The sequence below is a fragment of the Penicillium brevicompactum genome, assembly GCF_028827555.1.
Source record: "Penicillium brevicompactum strain IBT 35665 chromosome Unknown utg000005l_segment0_segment0, whole genome shotgun sequence".
Taxonomy (NCBI): domain Eukaryota; kingdom Fungi; phylum Ascomycota; class Eurotiomycetes; order Eurotiales; family Aspergillaceae; genus Penicillium; species Penicillium brevicompactum.
Window position 1 is genome coordinate 4,633,620 of NW_026623208.1, and position 21,807 is coordinate 4,655,426.

Genomic DNA, 21,807 nt, shown 5'->3' on the forward strand with positions numbered 1-21,807 from the left:
TTCTGGACCAGACCACAAATGGATATGCAATATGTGCAATGCTCCAAGCCAACCTGATGCAAATGCCAGTATGCAGTAAGATGACCAAAATAACGCGGATATGCACCTCAAAAAGCAATAAACGAACAGCCCCCGGGTGTATCTACCGCGACAAAACTTCAAAACGAAACACCCATAGTATGTAAACAGAAAGAAATCATCAAATCAAACACATTCCCACTCGCAAAAAACACACCACCGCGCAGCTCGGTCGGCGAGTACGAGGCCGCGCCACATGCCGCGTTCGCCGATCTTGATGACGGTCTCCCATACACTTCCCTCGGCAGCTGCATCAGTAACTGACTCAGTGCCCGTATCACCACCGATCATATGCTCGGCCTTGCGGGTGAGACGAAGAATCTTGCCCGAAGGAGACTGAATGGCCAATTTAGCCGCCTTGTCCCGACCAGAGGTGGACTTGGTTGACGAGATTGCCGAGGTTGATGCAGAGAATTCATTCGAGGCTCCGGAGACAGTCGATCCGCCTGCGGTACTGGATACCATACTCAAGGCACTAGACGGGCGGTTGAAGACAGATACAGGCGATCCACGGCCGTTTGACGTTTTGTCATCCTGAGCGGAGCCTGGCGCCGCAGGATGTTGTCGCACAGCAAACACGAATGTGTTGTTTACTGCGAGGCGAGAGCACTGCGGTTGCATGATGTACAGATCATGTTTTTGAGCGTGCGGCGTGGGATGACGGAGCACAAAATCGTAAGAGGGATTCTCGCCAGTGTGTAGCATGGGCAGGGCCAATGCAAGGGGATGGGGGATATCCCGGCTACTGTGCATTAGGCCCTTCTTGCCAGCGTATACCTTCAGTACACCCTGGCCCTCATCACCTGGAAGGACCGCCTTGATGGTGATCCGCTTCTGGCCTCGGAACCAATCAGGCTGTACCAATGCGCGCTTTCGTACGATGTCTCCGCTCTCGAAGCAATCACCATCTGCATCACGAGCGAAGCCAGGAGCTTCGACCTCCGCGGCACATTCAACATCGTGTGGTATTACCATGCGGATTTGCATCACTTCTAGCCCCTCGATGCGGAGGAGGCTAGTGTCATAATCCGGTAGTTGCACATTGAGCTTGAAGAAGGGTGGGCACACCGTGGGCAACGAAAGCAACACATCTGGTGAGATTGGGGGACAAATGTGTTGCTCATCCGGATATTGTGGGACGTGGGTGTAACAAAGCTCAAGAGGGCGCGCGAGGAAGTACCAGCTCTCTGCTATAGAGGAGTTATTGGTGACGAACTTGCTTCTGGTGGGATTTGTGGGATTGGCAAGTGCACAATCCATGAAGCGCCATTCGCCGTCAACTAAGACTGAGTTCCACCAGTGGTTTGGACGGGAAAGGCTGTCCAAATCGAGGACGTCTCCGGGGCCTTTGAGGAATCCGTGAATGACTTCTGTGTGGAGGCCAACAGCCGCACACATTTCATGGACTAATAGCGCGATCTCTTCTGGAGTTCCACGTTTGGCTTGCAGTAGTCTTTTCATGTCGACTTCGAGGCCGTCAACTGGCTCCTCCCATGCGATCTTCTCACTGACCCACGTGAATATGGCTCGTAGACGTTGCACATCACTTTTGTATGGCCGACAGATGTACGCCTGCGCAAGGCTCATGGGGTTAGTCAATGGTGGGAGACTGCTGATGAAGCGAGCGCTCTTGTCGACTAGTGTGAGGTTGGCTGCGTTGAAATTGGTGGGCTCAGTAATCGGCTGCCCATCAATGCTTTCCTCGCCGTCCGCAGTATCGTATAGCTCCTCAACAGAGTAAACCACCGGATGATCATGCATTTGACAACGCTCCGCTCTTTCGACTCTTTCATTCCGGCTAGGAGACGAGGCACGGTTGACGTCTCGGCGAACCTGAACCCAGTCAAGGGTGCTAGTCCCTGGCATATCGCGAGCACTCTCTCGGTTTGATTGGGATGTGAGAAGAGGGGACACAACGTCTATGCTTCTCTGGTTCTTGTTTGGGGATCCAGATCTATCACCATGGGCCGAGATGCTACTTCTCGCGCTGGCCGCACCAGTCTTGGCGGTCTCAAATATCTTTTTAAAGAAACCTTGCTTCTTGGTCTTCGGTGTAGACAAGCCACCAAAGATTGCACTGTGATCGGTCTGATCAACCGTTGACGACCAAGGAATAGCTGACGAGGCACCCTGTCGGGATGAATTATGACTGGAGTGGTAGGAAACACCAGTAAACGGCGATTCTGGGCGAGCATCACTGAACCCCCGAGAACGTATAGTGTCCATGGCTGTGTTTGGTCGTTCATGGCCCCCTCGTCGGGCAAAACTCCCAGCGCTCGTCGCACTGAATCCTCCTGCGGAAAACCCACTCATAACGCTTTGACCGGTCTTATCTGTGCTATTGGTCATGGATGTGCCATTGCTTTGAACTCCGCTGGATGAGTTCGTGGCACTGGACTTATTTGTAAACGAGCGATTGAGAATGTCTCCTCGAACATTGTGACCGGATCGACGACTGTTCAAGTGCGGATGATGTCCTCCTGGCAGAGAATTGTTTCGAGGGTGGTAGGTAGCATGTTTCGGAGGTGGCGGAGGAGGTCCGTCATCGTCCTCGGGGGCCGGCTTTGGCTCATCAGATGACCGGTTCTGGTCTTCTAGCTGGCGCAAGCGGCTCTCCATCCTTTGCACATAATTGTTAAGCTGGGGTGGACCATCTGTGTAATGATCATGGCTATACACGCTGTTTCTGTGGGCAAGCCCGCCTTGTGACTGTGCTTTATATCCATCGAAGCCCATTGATGTTAAAGGTCGGCGTTTGCTAGGCTGAGGTGTCCTTTCATTTGACGTATCGAATGCTTCTGGCGCCCAGGGATCATTGAATTGGGGCGCAGGAGACGGAGACTGGGCTCCACGTGGGATTCCCATATCCTCCAATGAAGTCATCACGTCCTCCATGGCATCTCGAAGCGGGGAAGGAGTGTTTCCATGCATTTCGGATTGCCCTGAAGTTGCAGAAAGTGCCGAGCGCGTTGAGGCTGCGGATGGGGATGGAGTCCGGTCAAATATCACGTAGCGGTCATTCATTGGCAAAGGAGCAGGTGAGCGCGATTGCCGTGAGCGAGAAGTTGGCTGGGGTGAAGGGGTACGTCGCTGGGAATTGTGCATGGGTGGCTGTGGCGAGGGACTCCGCGAGTGATGCATTGAGGGTTGTGGTGAAATTGCTCGATGATGAGATGCATGCATTGGTGGTTGCGGCGAGCGGCTGCGGAATTGATGCATTGGGGGTTGAGGAGAAACTGCCCGGTGGTGGGATGAATGTACCGGTGGCTGCGGCGAGTGGCTGCGCGGCTGATACATATGAGGCCGTGGCGAAGGACTGCGTGTATGGGAATGCATCGGGGGCCCAGGAGAACGAGAATCCCCGCGGCTTATGGCTACCCGATGCGGAGGGGGCGGCGGAGGGGGCGGAGAATTCTCCCGCTCTTCTTCCATCTGCAACGGAGACGGCTCACGAGACGAGGGGCGGTAGGGTGAATAGCCACTGTGCTGCATGGGTGCCGGAGGTCGATCTTGCATGTGTAACGGAGAAGGACCTCGCGATGGCCCGCGATATCCTGAACTGTTTCCACGGACCATAGGTGCTGGCGCATACTCTTGCGGCATCATAGGCGATGGCTCGCGTGGTGGTGGAAGTTGATATGCTTGTGACCCTACGTATGAGACACTCGCGGGAGGGTACTCCTGCATGTGCAGTGGTGATGGTTCACGCGACGAACCTCTGTAAGAAACGCCTCCTTGTGAAGCACTCGGCGGTGGATACTCCTGCATTTGCAACGGCGATGGCTCGCGAGATGAAGCCCGGTATGATGACACACTACCGCGCGGAACGATTGCAGCTGAGTGGTCTTGCGCAATCATGGGAGATGGCTCGCGCGACATAGTCTTATAAGATGAAACGCTGCCTCTTGGTATCATGGTAGGTGGCTGTGCCTGATATGGAGACGGCTCGCGAGACGAATGTCGCGAAGATGAAATGCTTCCTCTGGGTAGAATTGCAGAGGGTGACCTTTCTGGCTCTGCCGATGCACGGGGGAAACGCCACGAGATGACGGTCTGGATGACACAGAAGAGGGCCGGGAGACCGAGCCTTGATTCTTTACAGCTGAAGCGTGTGTGCGCAATGGCTTTGTGCTCCTCGGAACACTCCCATCTCGAGGTGGTGTTTGTGGGATTGCGGGCGCAGCTGGGCTGGATTCAGTCGCGCGACGGGCCACTGAAGCTGGTGACACGGCCTCCTTGTGCGCCTGAAACGGTTTCCGCCATACAGTTTTTTGCTTTTTTGGGGCGGACGTGGGGTTGTTGATCGGCGAAGATCCTGCTAAAACCATAGGACTCGTATCACGGCTCACAGGCACGAAATCCTCACTCAACAGCTCGACAAAGTTGGATGGGAACAGTCCCACCGCACGCCTATCTCGGCGCAATCGACCCATCCACCATTGTCCGTCACCCGCATTCAAGCATTCAATCAAATCACCCTCAACAAATCCCAGATCTTTGGTTGATTCTCCACCCCAGGAATAGATCGCTCTGCACCAACATGGGAACCGCGTGGGCAATTGTGCCATGGTGGTCTTTTAATCCAGAACGATTCGAGCGCAACACACGAAATCAACTAGATTTGTCGGCTCAGCCCCTGGCGCGACTCTAGGAACTTCAATTCGAGGCAGAAATCGGTCAATCGTGCGTCAATCGGCAATGTGGCGTTGTTGGTTCGGACTTCAAACAGTTGAGTTGACGGGGTACGGGCGCAGGGATAAGAAAGATCAATAAATCAGCATTGTTGGGAGGATAGGAAATACGCAAATATGCAAAGAGATTTAGCCAAATTAAGCCAATCGAATGCGACCAACAGACAGACTGCGGAGGCGTGGAGGGAGTGGGAGTCGAGAGACCGCGGTGAGGCCTGAGAACTGGGGCCGCTCGGGTTGCAATGTTGCCCCCGGTGTTTACAGTGTTTACAGCTGGCCAAATCGGGACTAGCGAGGGATGATCTCTTATCGATAAGCCCTGGAGCTTAATACCGCTTATGTAATGATCTCAAGTGGTGTCAAAAGGCTTATATTTCGAAATAACTGTTTCTTAGGAGCATCAGAAGAGAAATTCTGCAGTCATCGAGGTTCGCCTAAGCCTAGTTCTTTGAAGAACCACACCCACGGGTACGCATATGCTTGTCTGGAGAGCCGCACCCGATCCATGGTTCCAACAAAGACACGCGTTTCAAGTCCTCATTATGTTTCGATTCAACAACCCATCGGTCCTGGTCCATGTTCAGGCTCTGACTCGTACCAATCCTCTTGGCAAGACTGGATAATCAATTGCGGCGATATTTCTGATCCTTCAACATTTCCTCGAGGTAAAGAAAATGTCTAACACTAGTATCATATCCTGCATCAAGGCAAGCCCCTTTCAACCCCACTCGAAATTGACCATCATACTCCGTATGTCCAGCCAATGTACGGAGTACTTCGACCGTCTACAAAGTCTTGCTGGTATTTGTCTAAACTTGGAAGCAAGCATGGCTGATGACGATGCGCCACTCTCCCGCATCTGGCAATAGTCACATTCTTGTCATGGAATTCCCAGCCACAAACAATCTGTCCACATCACCAACTGTTTCTGGCTCGTAGACTGTCTGTCTCCTGCATTCCCTGCTTTATCGTCCAATGAGTGCGGAGTATTACCGAGAAATTCCTTTCTCATGGGTTTCCTGCGTGGCTCGGTTCAATATCCGAGTGGTTCTCCATCTCGGGTGACCCCTTTCCGACCCGGAAAGACGAAGCTAGCCACCCCTTCTTCCAGCTCCTCACAGCATTCCTCAACGATATAACGGCTCATTCCTCTGAGCCAAACCATGCAAACTCCTCCAATTGAACCAGTTCCCTGTTTGTCAAGATGGATGCAAACATGTTTGCGGATGTCAAATGCTTACCCATGTGGGCCCGAAGCGGAAATGTCGCTTTTATCTTTGAAATGATAACTGGTATATAAATATATACTACAATCAATCGTCGGAATCTCGACATGGCACGAAACTCTTGATCTGCAATATATCTCAATACTTAGAGCTCCAGCATTGTCATTATATTTGGCGCTTGGACTAAGCTCAAGCCTATAGCTACTCAATTGGTCGACCGTGCAGGCTTCCTCCAGGGCTTTTCCCTCGGCTCCCGTTTCCCATCATGGCGCTTCTAAAGAATCTTGCCATCGTGGCTGCCACCGGGCTGATACCTCACATTTTGGCGAAACATGTTCACTTCGACTTGGACTTGACTTGGCAGAAGGGCGCACCTGATGGCAACTTGCGAGAAATGATCTTTATGAACAATCAGTTCCCAGGCCCTGAGCTACGCCTTGAACAAGGCGATGATGTGGAGGTAAGCTTTATACATATATTGCAAGGTAGAATCTCTGCCATGGTCAATTATACTAACCAGTTGGAACAGTTTGTCGTGCACAACAACCTTCCTTTCAATACAACAGTTCACTTTCACGGCATTGAGCAGAAGAATACTCCGTGGTCTGACGGAGTTCCTGGCCTAAGCCAGAAGCCAATTCAGCCAGGTCATAGTTGGACATACCGCTGGACTGCAACCCAGTATGGAACTTACTGGTATCATGCTCACGGCATGGCTGAAATTATGGATGGGCTGTATGGGCCAATTTGGATAAAGTGAGATACTTGGAAACTTATATTCAAATTAACCTCAAGGCTAACCCGAGAAGTCCTGGTCCTGATGTACCTCATCCCTTCAACTTCATTTCAGATAACACGGACGATGTCGAGGCAATGCGAAGAGCGGAAAAGAACCCTCAGCTTATTGTCCTCTCTGATTGGGATCACTTGACCTCTTCGGAATATCAGAGGGCGATGGAAGATAGCCGCCTGGAAATCTTGTAAGTACGCTACCGTTTGGAGTTATATCACGCTTTGCTAATATGACATGCCGTCAGTTGTTCGGATAGTGTTCTTATCAACGGCCGAGGAGCAGTATACTGCCCTGGAACGGAGAAAATCTCCAGCGTGGAACTTTCCTACCTGAAGACAGCCATTAACAATCAGCCACTCACTGACAAGGGGTATGTTTGAACTCTACAACCTGGAAACCTTGGGCTTTTTTCTCTTTTTACTGACAACCCATCTAGATGCTTGCCCAACGTTTACGAGGTCCAGGGCAATTTCCCCCTACCTATGAGGACAGAATACCCGCAGGAGTCAACTCCGGTTGCTCTGCTACCACTGGTCTGCACGAGATCATTGAAGTTGACCCCAATGCCGGTTGGGTCAGTCTGAAGTTCATTAGTGCTTCGTCTCTCAAGGCTCTGATGTTCTCCATTGACGAACACCCTATGTATATTTACGAGGTTGATGGAAGTTATATCGAGCCTCAACTCGCTGAAAGTGTCAATATTTACAATGGCGAGCGCTACGCTGCTATGATCAAGCTCGACAAGGCCCCGAAAGACTACACCATCCGAATTCCCGATACACAAGGCGATCAGGTCATCTCTGGGTTTGCTACACTGAGATACAAAGGCTCCGATGACACCACACCCTCTCAACCTTACGTGGATTATGGTGGAAGAAACACCTCTGCTTCTGTGACTTCTTTGGACAACAAAGGCATCAAGCCTTACCCCGCTGTTACAATTCCTCAGACTGCTGATCAGCTGGTCAACCTTACTCTCGGTCGTGTGGGCTCCTCTTACACATGGACTACTTCAGGGGGTGGCTTATACGACATGATGGCGAACTGGGATGATCCTATCCTGTACGACATCAATGCCAAAGATAACCTTGATCCTCGCACCGTCATTCAGACCAAGAATGGTACTTGGGTAGACATTTTGCTGCAACTTGGTGAAATGCCCAACACCCCTGCGATTCAAAGTCCGCATGTCATGCATAAGCATTCCAGCAAGGCATTCATTCTGGGCGTTGGTCCTGGCTTTTTCAGCTGGGACAGCACAGAGGAGGCTCTTGCGGATCATCCGGAATATTTCCAGATGGAGAACCCACAGATGCGAGATACATTTGTTACCCTTGGCCCGAATGGTCCAACCTGGATGATTTTGCGATACCAGGTGGTCAACCCCGGTCCCTTTATCTTCCACTGCCACATTGAAACACACATGGCAAATGGGATGGCTGTGGCTATCCTTGATGGTGTTGATGCATGGCCTCAGATACCGGCTGGAGAAGACCAGAGCCCTCGTGTCAAAGTCTAGATTGTTTACATAAGAAATTTCGATGTCCAGATCTTGGTTACTCTTTGCACTCACTGAAATTCTCTGACTTTCCTTTGACAGAATGATTCATGGCTTCCACCCTAGAATAAAATTTAAAAACGGCAAAAATTGCGCTCACGAGTGACCAAACTGTGCCAGATTCTTAAAGAAGCAACAGCAGAAATGAATAATCTTCCAAGGTTCTAAATAGATCATATTCCGCGCATATTCCCAAGCCCATTTATAGTGATTACCATCATGATATCTATAAATAAACATGTTTCCGTAGGTACTCCAATAAAACCATCACGGACAATATCAAGATAATACGCTAAGTAGATGCTGTTGTCTGTTTTAATTGCATATTCAAATAGAAAACCTGCAGGTTTCTTGTGCGTTCGAATAAAGCAGTCGGCTTTCGAGGGTTGTGAGTATGCTCTAATCAAGACAAAGGGAGAGGGGGTCATGACATTTTGATGGGAATTTCAAGGTTGTATCGCGCCTCTTCAGTAAAATCTTATGTTCAATTTCAATTACTCTTTAGAGTCAAGAATTGGAAAAAAAAAAAAATTCGAATTTCAAGTCTCTTTGATATGGTAGCACTCGCATTTGTCAGAGGATGGCGGTCCGTCACCATTGAGGACCCACTTCGTCAACTTCTTCAGGTTCAATCTTGGTCACCTTCGGCAGATCGACCAGATTGCCATAATGCACCTTCGAGAAATTCACATTGAGTACTGTTACAGTAGGCTCAATCTTTTTCATCGTTGGACTTTTTATTTCCCCCGATCTCGATCTCGAGATGTCGCACATGGGTATCAACATATATTCTGGGCGCTCGGATTTTCATAAATTATTAAATCCTTACCCTCCGAATTCTCCAAGTCTATGAATGCATATTGTGTACAACGTTGGAAATCTGACTCAAATATACAATGCTACTTCATAAACAGGTTACAAAGCTCTTTTTGGCTACAACAACGTTCTATATGGCGAGATCCAGGGTGGTTCCGAGCCTTCCAAGGTTGGAATGTGATATCAAGCCTCAGTCATGACGTAGGGGAGATTTTATGATGATGCCGTCGAAAGATCTACATCCAATTACTATGTTTGAGACCGATTTGCATATCGCTTGCTGTTTGAGCCCACTGTGACATTCCGACCGGACATTCTTTACCATTTGGATATCGCGGGGATTCATGTTAGTGCACGGATTTCCGAGGTCTCTCGTATCTTCCGTGGGTTTGCACAACCTAAATACAAAAGATTTTCAAAAAGTATCCTCTTTTGAACCTTTTACCTTCATTCACAATCGCTTGGTGTACCTGACCGTGCCTATGGCGCGAAAAGAGCAGGAAAGTACTTAGGGCAATAACCTCACGTGATGTGCCGGTGGAGAAAGCGGCTAACGGCTGTAACCTTCTGAAAGCGTCAACATCTCTGCACGAGTTGCAGATCATTGGTGGCTTCTTTCTCAGATGTAGCAATTCCGGTCAACCACACGTTCAGATCTGCGACATGTGTTATGGAAGCCCCAGTGAAGATGCCTCAAACCTTGATTTCTGGAGTCAACATGAGTCTCGTCCGCAAACAGCACTCGGACAACCGTAGACTTTCATCGGTTTGCCGTACCTTGAAATATTCTACTCACCCAAATAAATGATCCAATCGGATCATTTCACGAGGCTGGACTTGAATTCTGGCCCACGCCCCGAGCATAAAGTTTACTTGGATGGGCATACTACAGCCCTGGGGATATTGAGATTCACTGCAGTAACGGTACCATTGGTTCCAAGGTTGATTTTAGACACAAAATATACCCACACATCTAGATACTACGACAAAATGAAAATTACATACAATACTTGGGTTCTACTGGTAATTCTACACTGTCTCAAAGAGTTGTATCCCTGTAGCCGGGCACGGAAGCCCCATTGTGTAGAGAGGAGAAAAAACAGGGAACACAACTTGTCTAGATTCGTTTCCGTTTGAATACAACCAACATGATCTTTTCCGTAGATTTACAGCCCACCTTCGACTCTGACCCACCCTATGGCGACTGGAGCCCTATCTATAAAGTATAATACCCATTTACTCTCGCGATGGACCCTTTTTCTTTCTTCTTTCTGTTAAACTTTCGATCACTCAGTTGGCACTAGGGATGTCTATGGAAGGTCCCAGTCGTGTGTATCTCTTCGGAGATCAGACTGCGGATTTCGACTCGGGTCTTCGGCGCTTGTTGCATGCCAAAAATGACTCGTTGTTGGTAGCGTTCTTCCAAAAGTCCTACTATGCATTGCGGAAAGAGATAACGTCGCTACCGCCATCGGAGCGAGATGTCTTCCCTCGCTTCACTAGCATTGTTGACCTTCTCGCAAGATATCGCGAGTCGGGGCCCAACCCTGCACTGGAGAGTGCACTGACAACCATCTACCAGCTCGGAAGCTTCATCCAGTAAGATCAAATCCCCTGACACTTTCTCTTGAATCAAGCAGGAAATTTCTAACGTTGCTGAATAGCTACTACGGTGACTTGGGTCATGCTTATCCACAGAGCGATGAGAACTCCATCATTGGTCTTTGCACCGGTCAACTTGCAGCTGCCGCCGTCAGCTCCTCAAAGACCGTAGGAGAGCTCATTCCAGTTGGTGTCGAGACAGTGGTTCTTGCTTTAAGACTGGGTTCTTGTGTTCTAAGAGTACAAGAGCTCGTAGAACCGAGCAAGCAGGCCTCTAGCTGGTCTGTTCTGGTTTCTGGTATCCGTGAGAATGAAGCCGAAGACTTAATTCAGGCTTTCGCGGAGAATCATGTGAGTTATAGACCTTCAAAATATCAGATCTTCCAGAGACTAATTTTTTCCAGGGTTTGCCTCGTGCGTCACAGCCTTATGTGAGCGCAATCAGTCCCAACGGACTGACCATCAGTGGCCCCCCCGCATTCTTGGGTCGTTTCATTGAGACAAGCCTCACAAAAGAGCACAAGCCCATCAGAGCACCTATCCATGGCCCATACCATGCATCACATCTGTATGATGATAAGGATGTCAGCCGAATTATGCAATCTTGGCCAAAGGAGCGATTTGAGGCTTATGTACCACGAATCCCAGTGCTTTCAAGTGAGACTGGTGAGAGGGTTCAAGCCACGACCCTTGAGCATTTGTTGCAAACTGTTCTTAGGGAGATCCTCCAGCGACCACTTTGCTGGGACAGAGTTATTGAGTCATGCCAATCGACGGTAGAAGCCGCCGATACATGCACCATTTTGCCAATTTCCAGCACCGCAACCCAGAGCTTGTTCAGCGCTTTGAAGAAAGCCAACATCTCTAACCTCAAAGTGGACAGCTCGATTGGCGAGGTTGACCAGGAGGCTGAAGGTGACAACCGAACTGGCCGCTCTGAGCAATCCAAGATCGCGATCATCGGACTTTCAGGAAGGTTCCCCGAAGCTCCGGACACCGAAGCCTTTTGGGATCTTCTGAAAAAGGGACTTGACGTCCACCGTGAAGTCCCCCCTGAGCGATGGGACGTCAAAGCCCATGTTGACATGGACGGAAAGACACGAAACACTAGTCAGGTCCAGTATGGATGCTGGTACAATGACGCTGGAATGTTCGATCCTCGATTCTTCAACATGTCACCACGTGAAGCACTCCAAGCAGACCCTGCTCAGCGTCTGGCTCTGCTCACTGCCTACGAGGCCTTGGAAATGTCAGGATTCATTCCCAACAGCACCCCTTCCACACAAAAGAACCGAGTCGGCGTCTTCTACGGTATGACTAGTGATGACTACCGTGAGATCAATAGTGGTCAAGACATTGATACCTATTTCATTCCCGGTGGAAACCGTGCCTTCACACCTGGTCGCATCAACTACTACTTCAAGTTCAGTGGTCCCAGTGTGAGCGTGGATACAGCTTGCTCATCCAGTCTTGCGGCAATTCACGTTGCTTGTAACTCACTCTGGAAGAACGACTGTGACTCAGCGGTTGCCGGTGGCGTCAACATCCTGACCAATCCCGATAACCACGCTCGTCTTGATCGTGGTCACTTCCTTTCCCGGACTGGAAATTGCACTACCTTCGACGACGGTGCCGATGGTTACTGCCGAGCGGACGGAATTGGATCCATTGTCCTGAAGAGACTTGAAGATGCTCAAGCTGATAATGATCCAATTTACGGTATCATCGGTGGCGCGTATACCAACCACTCAGCAGAGGCTGTTTCAATCACTCGTCCTCATGTCGGGGCACAGTCTTTCATCTTTGACAAGCTTCTGAACGAGTCAAACAGCGACCCAAAAGATGTAAGCTACATCGAGATGCACGGTACTGGTACTCAGGCGGGTGACGCGGTGGAGATGCAATCAGTCCTGGATATCTTTGCTCCTGATTATCGTCGTGGACCAACTCAGTCGCTTCATCTCGGCTCAGCGAAAGCAAATGTGGGCCACGGAGAATCTGCATCTGGTGTTACAGCCTTGATCAAGGTATTGATGATGATGCGCAAGAACATGATTCCTCCTCACTGTGGTATTAAGACCAAGATCAACCAAGGCTTCCCAACGGACTTCGCACAGCGCAATGTCCACATTGCCATGCAGCCTACTCCCTGGAACAGACCTAGTGGCGGCAAGAGAAAGACCTTCGTCAACAACTTCTCAGCTGCTGGTGGTAACACCGCTCTGCTGGTTGAGGATGGGCCTCTCGTCGAAGATAACGTGGAAGACCCCCGGTCTGCTCATCCTGTTCTCGTCTCCGCCAGATCCCAGTCTGCTTTGAAGAACAACATCTCTGCTCTCGTTCAATACATTGACACAAACAAGAACCTTTTCAATGTTCGTGAGTCCAGTCTCTTGGCTGATCTGTCTTACACGACTACCGCCAGACGTATCCACCACCCCTTCAGAGTGGCTGTGACTGGTTCAACTTTGGATGAGATCAGAAGCGCACTGGCGCCAATCGTCAACCGCGACAGCATCTCCCCATCTCCAGCTGTTACTCCCGGTATTGGATTTGCCTTCACCGGACAGGGTGCCCAGTACGCAGGAATGGGTCGCCAGTTGTTTGAGAGTTGCTCTCAGTTCCGCACTCACATAGAGCACCTGGACCGCATTGGACAGAGCCAAGGATTCCCGTCAATTATACCTTTGGTTGATGGAAGTGTTCCAATTGAGGAACACAGCCCAGTTGTCACTCAGCTTGGAACCACCTGCGTGCAGATGGCGTTGACCAAATATTGGATTTCTCTGGGTGTTGTCCCCACGTTTGTCCTTGGTCACAGCCTCGGCGAGTATGCTGCGATGAATGCCGCTGGTATCCTCTCGACCAGTGACACGATATATCTCACTGGACGCCGCGCTCAGCTCCTTATGGAGCAATGCCAAATTGGAACCCACGCAATGCTTGCAGTGAAGTCTTCAGTAGCACAGGTCAAGCAATTCCTTGAGGATGCGACCGAAGTTGCTTGCATCAACGCGCCTAGCGAGACCGTCATCAGCGGCGCTAGTGAAAGGATTGATTTGCTTGCGCAGACTCTTTCAAACGAAGGTTTCAAGGCTACCAAGTTGAAGGTGCCCTTCGCTTTCCATTCTGCTCAGGTTGAGCCCATTCTTGAAAGTCTTGCCGAGATTACCAAGGGACTTACTTTCAACGAGCCCACCATTCCCTTCGTCTCCGCTCTTCTCGGTGATGTCCTGAAGGAGAACAGCAGTGACTCGCTTGGCCCTGAGTACCTCACGCGACACTGTCGGGAGACTGTCAACTTCCTCGGTGCCCTTGAAGCTACTCGCCACTCCAACTTGATGAACGACAAGACTCTTTGGGTTGAAGTTGGTTCCCACACTGTCTGTTCCGGTATGATCAAAGCCACCTTTGGTCCTCAGGCAACTACGATTGCGTCTCTCCGTCGCCAAGAGGACACTTGGAAGGTTCTATCGAACAGTCTCTCAACACTTTACCTTGCTGGAATTGAGCTCCGTTGGAAGGAATTTCACCAGGACTTTACTGCTGGACACAAAGTTCTCCCACTGCCTTCCTACAAGTGGGACCTCAAGAACTATTGGATCCCATACACCAACAACTTTTGTCTTCTCAAGGGCGCGCCCGCGGCACCTGTGGCTGAAGCTGCTCCTGTGTCGACGTTCTTGTCGACATCGGCCCAAAAGGTTCTGGAGACCACTGGCGACGCTACAACAGCAATGATCGTCATCGAGAATGACATTGCTGACCCAGATCTCAACCGAGTCATTGCTGGTCACAAGGTCAATGGCGCTTGCCTTACCCCATCGTCCTTGTACGCCGATATTGCCCAGACACTGGGTGAATATCTGGTTCAAAACTACAAGCCCGAATGGAAGGATCGTGGGTTCGATGTTTGCAATGTCACAGTCCCTAAGCCTTTGATTGCGAAGGGTGGCAAGCAACTCTTCCGAGTTTCGGCCACCGCAAACTGGGCAGACGAGAACGCCAAGGTGCAAGTCTGGTCAGTCACCCCAGAGGGAAAGAAGATTCTCGACCACGCCAGCTGTACGGTCAAGTTCTTCGAGACCGCCAACTACGAGCTAGAGTGGAAGCGCAGCTCTTATCTCATCAAGAGAAGTATTGAGCATCTGCAAGAGAGCACAATCTCTGGTCAAGCTCATCGCATGAAGCGAGGAATGGTCTACAAGCTCTTTGCTTCTCTCGTGGACTACGATGAGAACTACAAGTCCATGCGGGAGGTTATTCTTGACAGCGATCAGCACGAGGCTACTGCTCTTGTCAAGTTTGAAGCTCCCCGTGGCAACTTCCATCGCAATCCATTCTGGATCGACAGTATCGGTCACTTGTCAGGCTTCATCATGAACGCGAGTGATAACACCGACTCGAAGAACCAAGTCTTTGTCAACCATGGCTGGGACTCAATGCGTTGTCTGAAGAAGTTCGACACCAGTGTCACTTACCGGACTTACGTGAGGATGCAACCCTGGAAGGACTCTATCTGGGCAGGTGATGTCTACATGTTTGATGGCGACGATATCGTTGCTGTGTATGGTGGTGTTAAGTTCCAGGCCCTGGCACGAAAGATCCTGGACATGGCGCTTCCTCCTGGCGGGGCTGCTGCTCCCAAGCCGGCAGCCAAGCGTGCCCCTGCTCCTATCAACGTCGAGAAGGCACAGAAGGCCACACCAAAGAAGGCCGCTGCTACACCCAAGTCTTCAACTCCAAGTCTTGCTTCACGCGCTCTTACTATCCTCGCCGAGGAGGTTGGACTTTCAGCATCAGAGATGACTGACGATCTGAACTTTGCCGACTACGGAGTGGACTCTCTTCTCTCTTTGACTGTCACCGGGCGATACCGCGAGGAGATGGAACTTGATCTTGACTCTTCTGTGTTTGTGGATCAGCCTACTGTTGTAGACTTCAAGCGTCTTTTGGCTCAGATGGGTCCCGCCGAAAGCAGTGATGACTCGAGCAGCGAGGGTGACATGTCCTCCGCTGCATCCTCAACAGACGTGTCTACTCCGAACTCTAGTGGTCTCCCGACTCCTGCCAATGAGAAGTCGATGACACATGGAGCTCAGAAGCAGAATGACACAATGAGGCAGATTACTGCAATCTTGGCTGAGGAGATTGGTGTTGCTCCGGAAGAGCTCGACAATGATGCCAATCTTGGTGAGATGGGCCTGGATTCGCTGATGTCCCTGACAGTTCTCGGTAAGATCCGCGAGGAGTTGGATATGGATCTCTCAGGAGAATTCTTCATTGAAAACCAAACTCTTGGTGAGATTGAAGTTACTCTTGACCTGAAGCCCAAGCCCGCCCCCGCAGAGCCAATCAGACTCCCCGAGCAAATTACTGCTCAGCCCCTGAAGGGCCCCTCCAGCGTTTCCATTCAGCACCCACCAGCGACCTCCATCCTTCTGCAAGGAAATCCAAAGACTGCAACCCAGAGACTGTTTTTGTTCCCTGATGGATCTGGATCTGCAACTTCTTATGCCACCATCCCGGGCATTTCTCCGGATGTGTGTGTCTACGGACTCAACTGCCCGTACATGCGCACTCCAGAGAATCTCAAGTTCAGCCTGGACGAGCTTACAGCTCCATACGTTGCTGAAATCCGCCGTCGCCAGCCAACTGGCCCTTACAACTTTGGTGGTTGGTCTGCAGGTGGTATTTGCGCCTATGACGCTGCCCGCCAACTGATCTTCGAGGAGGGTGAGCGTGTCGAGCGTCTGCTTCTCCTGGACTCACCCTTCCCCATTGGACTGGAGAAACTTCCTCCTCGTCTGTACAGCTTCTTCGACACGATCGGTCTGTTCGGCGAGGGCAAGGCACCTCCTCCCAAGTGGCTGCTGCCTCACTTCTTGGCTTTCATCGATTCGTTGGATGCCTACAAGGCAGTGCCATTCCCCTACTCAGACCCCAACCTGGCTGACAAGCTGCCAAAGACCTTCCTGGTCTGGGCTAAGGATGGTGTCTGCTCCAAGCCTGGAGACGCCCGACCCGCGCCGGCTTCCGACGGCAGCGCGGATCCCCGAGAGATGCTGTGGTTGCTGAACAACCGCACTGACCTCGGTCCCAATGGCTGGGACTCACTCGTTGGCCCCAAGCACGTCGGTGGCATTACTGTCATGGAGGGTGCCAACCACTTCACCATGACACGCGGTGAAAAGGCCAAAGAATTGGCAGCATTTATTGCCAAGTCTATGGCATCGGTGTAATTAATCACTGCATATTGGGTAATAGCTCTGATTTTTTTCCCGGAGTTTTGGATATGGATTTGCTATTTCTCTCATTTGTTCTCATTTGTTCTCACTTTTCTCAGTACAAAAATCACTTCACGTCCTGCTATGCCAATGTGTACTGCATACACACTTGCAGTACCAGCTTTTCATATATCCTAATTATCTAATACAAGATTGTGATTTCCAGGTTTCTTGACAATTTTGATGAGCTGTCACTGGAAAAGCAAAGAAAATAAAGTAGCCCAAATGTCGTCAGTGTTCTCTGGAATACTCAGGAATGACAGGATAAGATGAAAAGGTATTTGTCATTGAGGTAAACTAGTACAAACTACAACAATGTTCGATCTGACACAAAAGTACCAACGATCGGGTAATGGGTTGAAATGCCTGGAAGCAATGGTATGTTGCATCAGAAGCAGGAGTTGGTCCACGGACTGAAAATCGCTCATGTGCAATGGAATGAATGAAACGCCAGAATATGCGAGGTTGTAGCGAGCAGATAAATGGAGCAGATATTGAGCTTAAGCAGCTGTAGGGTTGCAAAGGGTTAAGTTGGGCCGTGGGTCGTGTCTCGACGTCATAGACTTGAATGAGTCTTATGAAAACCGAGAGTGGGTGGATCGGTCAAGCATGAATCATGCCCACGGGTGAGGTTGGTTTAGAGCCGCATCTCCGAGCTGTATCGAAGACCACTGCCCCTGCCGGCAACGCCGCCATTGCCATTCCCGTTACCGTTATGACCAACCCCAGGACTCGTGGGGCGACTTCCGGCGCCCCATTTGGGGCTTCGTGGTTGGGTGCTGGTAGAGCGAGTAGATGGCCTGTTCTTGCGGATTTCGCGGAGCTCGTCCTCCTTTTTGCGCAAAAATTCATCACGCTGTGTAATGGTGAGCCGCAGCTTTTCGATCTCAGCAGCATGTTGATCTGATGCTTTCTTGGCATTAATCTCGTGGAGTTTAACCACATCACCCTCCACTCTGCGCTTCAGTGCCTCGTTCTCGGCAGCCAAGCGGCGGCTCTCGGTGCCGGATTGAGCGGCTGCCGTAGATGCAGTTTGGTACTGCTCTCTGGTGTACTCAGATTGTCCCTTTTCATAGTTGGCCTTGTGGACGAGGTTTTCGTTTTCATTGACTAGACGGCGGATTTCTTCGCGGAGCGTCTCCATTTCAGCAGGAGTGCCACCGCCGTCTTTGAGGGCCTTTCTGGTTTCTTCGAGTTGACTCTTCAATTCTGTTCGCTCCTCTTTCAGCTTATTGATGATAGTGGTTTGCTTCTGAACGCGCTCCTCGTTCGTCGAATTGTTTGCAACCAAATCGTCTCGTTCTTGGCGAATTTTGTGGAAATTACCGGTGCGGCTCTCGTAGCGATGCTGGAGAAGTCCCATCTGCTTCTCTAATTCGCGACAACGGGAATTGGACTGAGCAAGCTCGGTCTGCAGTTCGCGCTTTTCAGTGGCATGTGTGCCTTTCGTTTGGACGAGGACCTTCTCCAATGACCGCAGATCGCGATCAAGCGTTTGGCTAGAAGGCTTACTTGATTCAGTTAACTGGCTGTCTTCCTGAGTACCGACGCGGGCGCGTTTGGAGGAGTTATCCTCAGAACCCTCGTCCAGTGCTCTCTTGGGTGCATGTGGTGGTGTATCGTCAGATGAAGAGTCATTTGATACTTCAAGCTCTTCCAAAGAGACGAGGTTCAAGGGTTCAATGGTAGGTAGTTGCCATCCAGAGGCCCGATCAAGAAGAAAGGCGAGAATTTCTTCGGCATCTTCTTGCACACCCAGGGCATTATCCTGTAGATCGCCAACTTCATCGTGCAAACGGGCAATGTAATGCACAAGCAGATGGAGTCTCTCAATGTCCGGTAGATCAGGCAGGCAGCGTTGAATGTGCTCACTCGTGTTTGCAATGAGGAACCAAATGACAGGAAGCAAATGACCGTTCTGGGCATAGGTAGTTCGAATGTGTTGCATAGAAGGACTTCTAGAGCCGTAAGATGAGTCCAACGCCAGAATAGCGGATGGTGTTTTGAGAAGCTCTCGAGCACTCTCGCTAGAGTGAATGCCAAAGCTCAGAGGGCCCCTCGCTAAAGAGACCTCAACGGCGCTACCCATTTCTTCTCGGGGTCTTGTGTATGCGAAGCCCTTGCCTTGCAGATATCGCTCGAGAATAAGCTGTTTTTTCTCATCCCCGACCACGACGATGAGATGAAGTTCGTTAGTACCCACGAGCTCCATGAGGTGACCGAGGAATAAGAATTTGGCACTTGAGTATTCAGCCCAGGACGCCTCCTTTGTGAGATCAGGCTCAACCCCCTTGAGATGATCTGAGATGTTCAAATCCGGATGGAGTGCGACGTTATTTAGCCGTGTGATGACATTGCGCATGCTCAAGTACAACTCATCTCGCTAGAATATAAATGTCAGATGCTGATCATATCAAATCATGAGGCTGCACTTACATCGGTATTAGAGATCTGGGAGTTTGGCTGGAAACTGCAGAAGAATTGACGTATGTTGGTGGCAGCATCCGACAACACCCGTTCATAGTCGTCTTTCACGCGAGAATCCATTGGAAGAGTGACAGCGAATTCGGATGGCCCTAGCTGAACCGACCCCGGAGCAATTTCTTCCATTCCACCGACCGTCAATGCGCTTGGCTGTATTGTTTGCATTGATTGCTGAGAGATATGGCCCCCGTGTGCTAGTTCCGAGGATGTGAGTAAAGATTCGGAGTGACCATGTTGGACGGCGGTATGTGAATGGGCGAAAGATCCCGAGTCATTTCGGACACTGAGAGGTGCAGTGGTCTCGGGGATAGGTGCAGACATGGTAGCCTCAATATCACCGACCGAAGATGGGGTGTCAATGGCATTGCCCGCGAGGGGAGTTCCGGTTCGGTGTTCCATACCAAGCTGAGCCCAGTCGTTGCGAATCTTTTCCTTGGAGCTAGGATCTGATGAATTGCCCTGTTGGTCCGACTGCGTGGCATAAGGAGAAGAAATGAACGGCTTCTTTTCCTTCCTGTCCATGTTGGCAGGTGGATTCGGCTCCATCAAACTAGATAATGGAAGCATTGGTTTGATGAAAGCCTCGGCACTTAAACTGTGTGATTGTTGTGATGGGGTGCCCGGAAGTGTCTCTGGAATCGAGCTCCAGTGAGATAGGCGTACGTGGACCGGTCCTGTGAATTGTGAGCATGATACAATGGGTGGTCGGGGGAGCATACCTTCAGAGACAGGCCACGGCGAGGCAGTGGGTTGTGACGGGACACTGATGGGATGTTGTGAAGAAGTATGTTGGGAAGCGGGGGACCCGATATGAGATAGACTAGTCCCAGAGAGCTCTGGCTGATCTGGTGTCTCCGGGATCTCGTAGACCTGTGGTCTTGGCACGAGGGCTGTTACTTTCGGTTGCACGAAACCACGCACGTTATGATTGTCCTCAAGAGACTGCTGGTGGTGGAAAGATCCAGCGAGTATTTGTGAAGAATCGAAGTGGTTTGTCTCAAGAGAGGCGCAGGAATGAGAATTACTGGATTGAAGTGTTTCGAACTCGACCCCTCTTTGTCGCTCACCTCGCAACAACTTGGAAGCTATCGATGATTCGGGAACGTATTCCAATACAGAGGAGTCTGTCTGGCGACCCGAGCTGGTGGGTGCGGCTGGCAGGTGCTGAGAGCAACCGGAATAACTCTGAAGTTGAGACGAAGTCTCAGCAAAGCGGGATGAGACCTCTAGGTACTGAGATTGGGGGCTCTCCGGAATCTCCAAGATACTATCTTGATGCGCGGGCGATGAGGAGTTGCACCAACTGATATCGCCCTGATCAAGGTCGAGTTTAAGAGAAATGGAAGAACCGTCCTCTGAGTCTCCGTTTGTTTTGGCGGAGGAAGATATTGTAATGGGCAGAGATGAATGCAGGCTCTCAGCGTATCTGGTTTCGTGTGTGGCTTCCCGATCAAGCTCTCGTGCGTTGCGAGCTTTGCGCTTGTTCCAAATTTGTATAGCAAGTTCACTTGCGTTCTCCTTTGGTTCCTAAATGCGCATAATAAGAGTCCATTTGTAAGTCAAAGTTCTATATGTTTCCTCTGCGTCTTCAGAACTGGAACAAGGCTTGCAACTCACCCAAGTTGGATCGTAAGGTCCCTCCCAATCAATGAGGTATTCTGTGGCTGTTTCGCGAAGTATCCGTTTTATGGGCCACTCCTGAAGGGTGCTTATGTCGCTGCTGTGACTGCTATTACTCAAATTCAGAGTGAAAGCTACAGGTCGGTCAGTATGCTGTTGGTGAAGAATATCGGTTATCGGCATGTCTCGTCCCAAAGCATTATGGGCGGGTAAATGGCAGGGAGATTGAGTGACGTGGGGATAAGTTCAGAGCGGGGATTCAAACCCTTGTATGAGCTCGTGCGAGCTGCATTGACCATAAACATACAGTTTCAAGAACCACGAGACATCCAAGATTCCAACCCAGGCGAGGTATATGAAAGAGGGTAAATGAATGGCGCGCGGCGGACGGGCGGCGCATCCGCTTCACGTGACGCTTATCAGTCGATCTATCGCCCGTCCGCTTCTTCTATACTTCCGAGGTCCAAGGTCCTCGTTATTGGGATGTGTAGTTTGGTGTCGTAAATCAAGAGGATATACATTAGGTACTTTCTGCTTAGACATCATTCAGGTAGTGAATGGACAATTTGCCAAACTGAATCTCTGTTCTAATCACCCATCATGATACGGAGTATGTAGATCGGCATTAGGCCGCGTTGGTTTTGTTTCTAAA

At 50.4% G+C, this 21,807-nt stretch overlaps 4 protein-coding genes across 4 annotated transcripts; 2 read left to right on the top strand and 2 right to left on the bottom strand.

Moving 5' to 3' along the window:
- Positions 1-204: 204 nt before the first annotated feature.
- On the bottom strand, positions 205-4,646 carry N7506_007624 (putative SH3 domain protein (Cyk3); the record flags this gene model as incomplete). The annotated part of the gene is made up of 2 exons (XM_056956917.1): positions 205-4,261; positions 4,369-4,646. The coding sequence occupies 2 exons, from the start codon at positions 4,644-4,646 to the stop codon at positions 205-207; spliced, it is 4,335 nt and encodes a 1,444-aa protein (XP_056811251.1).
- A 1,614-nt stretch (positions 4,647-6,260) lies between these two features.
- Positions 6,261-8,307, top strand: N7506_007625 (Multicopper oxidase type 2; the record flags this gene model as incomplete). The annotated part of the gene is made up of 5 exons (XM_056956918.1): positions 6,261-6,455; positions 6,525-6,751; positions 6,805-6,975; positions 7,033-7,162; positions 7,225-8,307. The coding sequence occupies 5 exons, from the start codon at positions 6,261-6,263 to the stop codon at positions 8,305-8,307; spliced, it is 1,806 nt and encodes a 601-aa protein (XP_056811252.1).
- Positions 8,308-10,468: 2,161 nt separating this feature from the next.
- pksP (polyketide synthase alb1) lies at positions 10,469-17,006 on the top strand (the record flags this gene model as incomplete). The annotated part of the gene is made up of 3 exons (XM_056956919.1): positions 10,469-10,761; positions 10,827-11,115; positions 11,169-17,006. 3 exons carry the CDS (start codon positions 10,469-10,471, stop codon positions 17,004-17,006), a joined length of 6,420 nt encoding a protein of 2,139 aa, XP_056811253.1.
- A 682-nt stretch (positions 17,007-17,688) lies between these two features.
- Positions 17,689-21,338, bottom strand: N7506_007627 (uncharacterized protein; the record flags this gene model as incomplete). The annotated part of the gene is made up of 3 exons (XM_056956920.1): positions 17,689-19,434; positions 19,488-21,062; positions 21,153-21,338. The coding sequence occupies 3 exons, from the start codon at positions 21,336-21,338 to the stop codon at positions 17,689-17,691; spliced, it is 3,507 nt and encodes a 1,168-aa protein (XP_056811254.1).
- Positions 21,339-21,807: the final 469 nt, after the last annotated feature.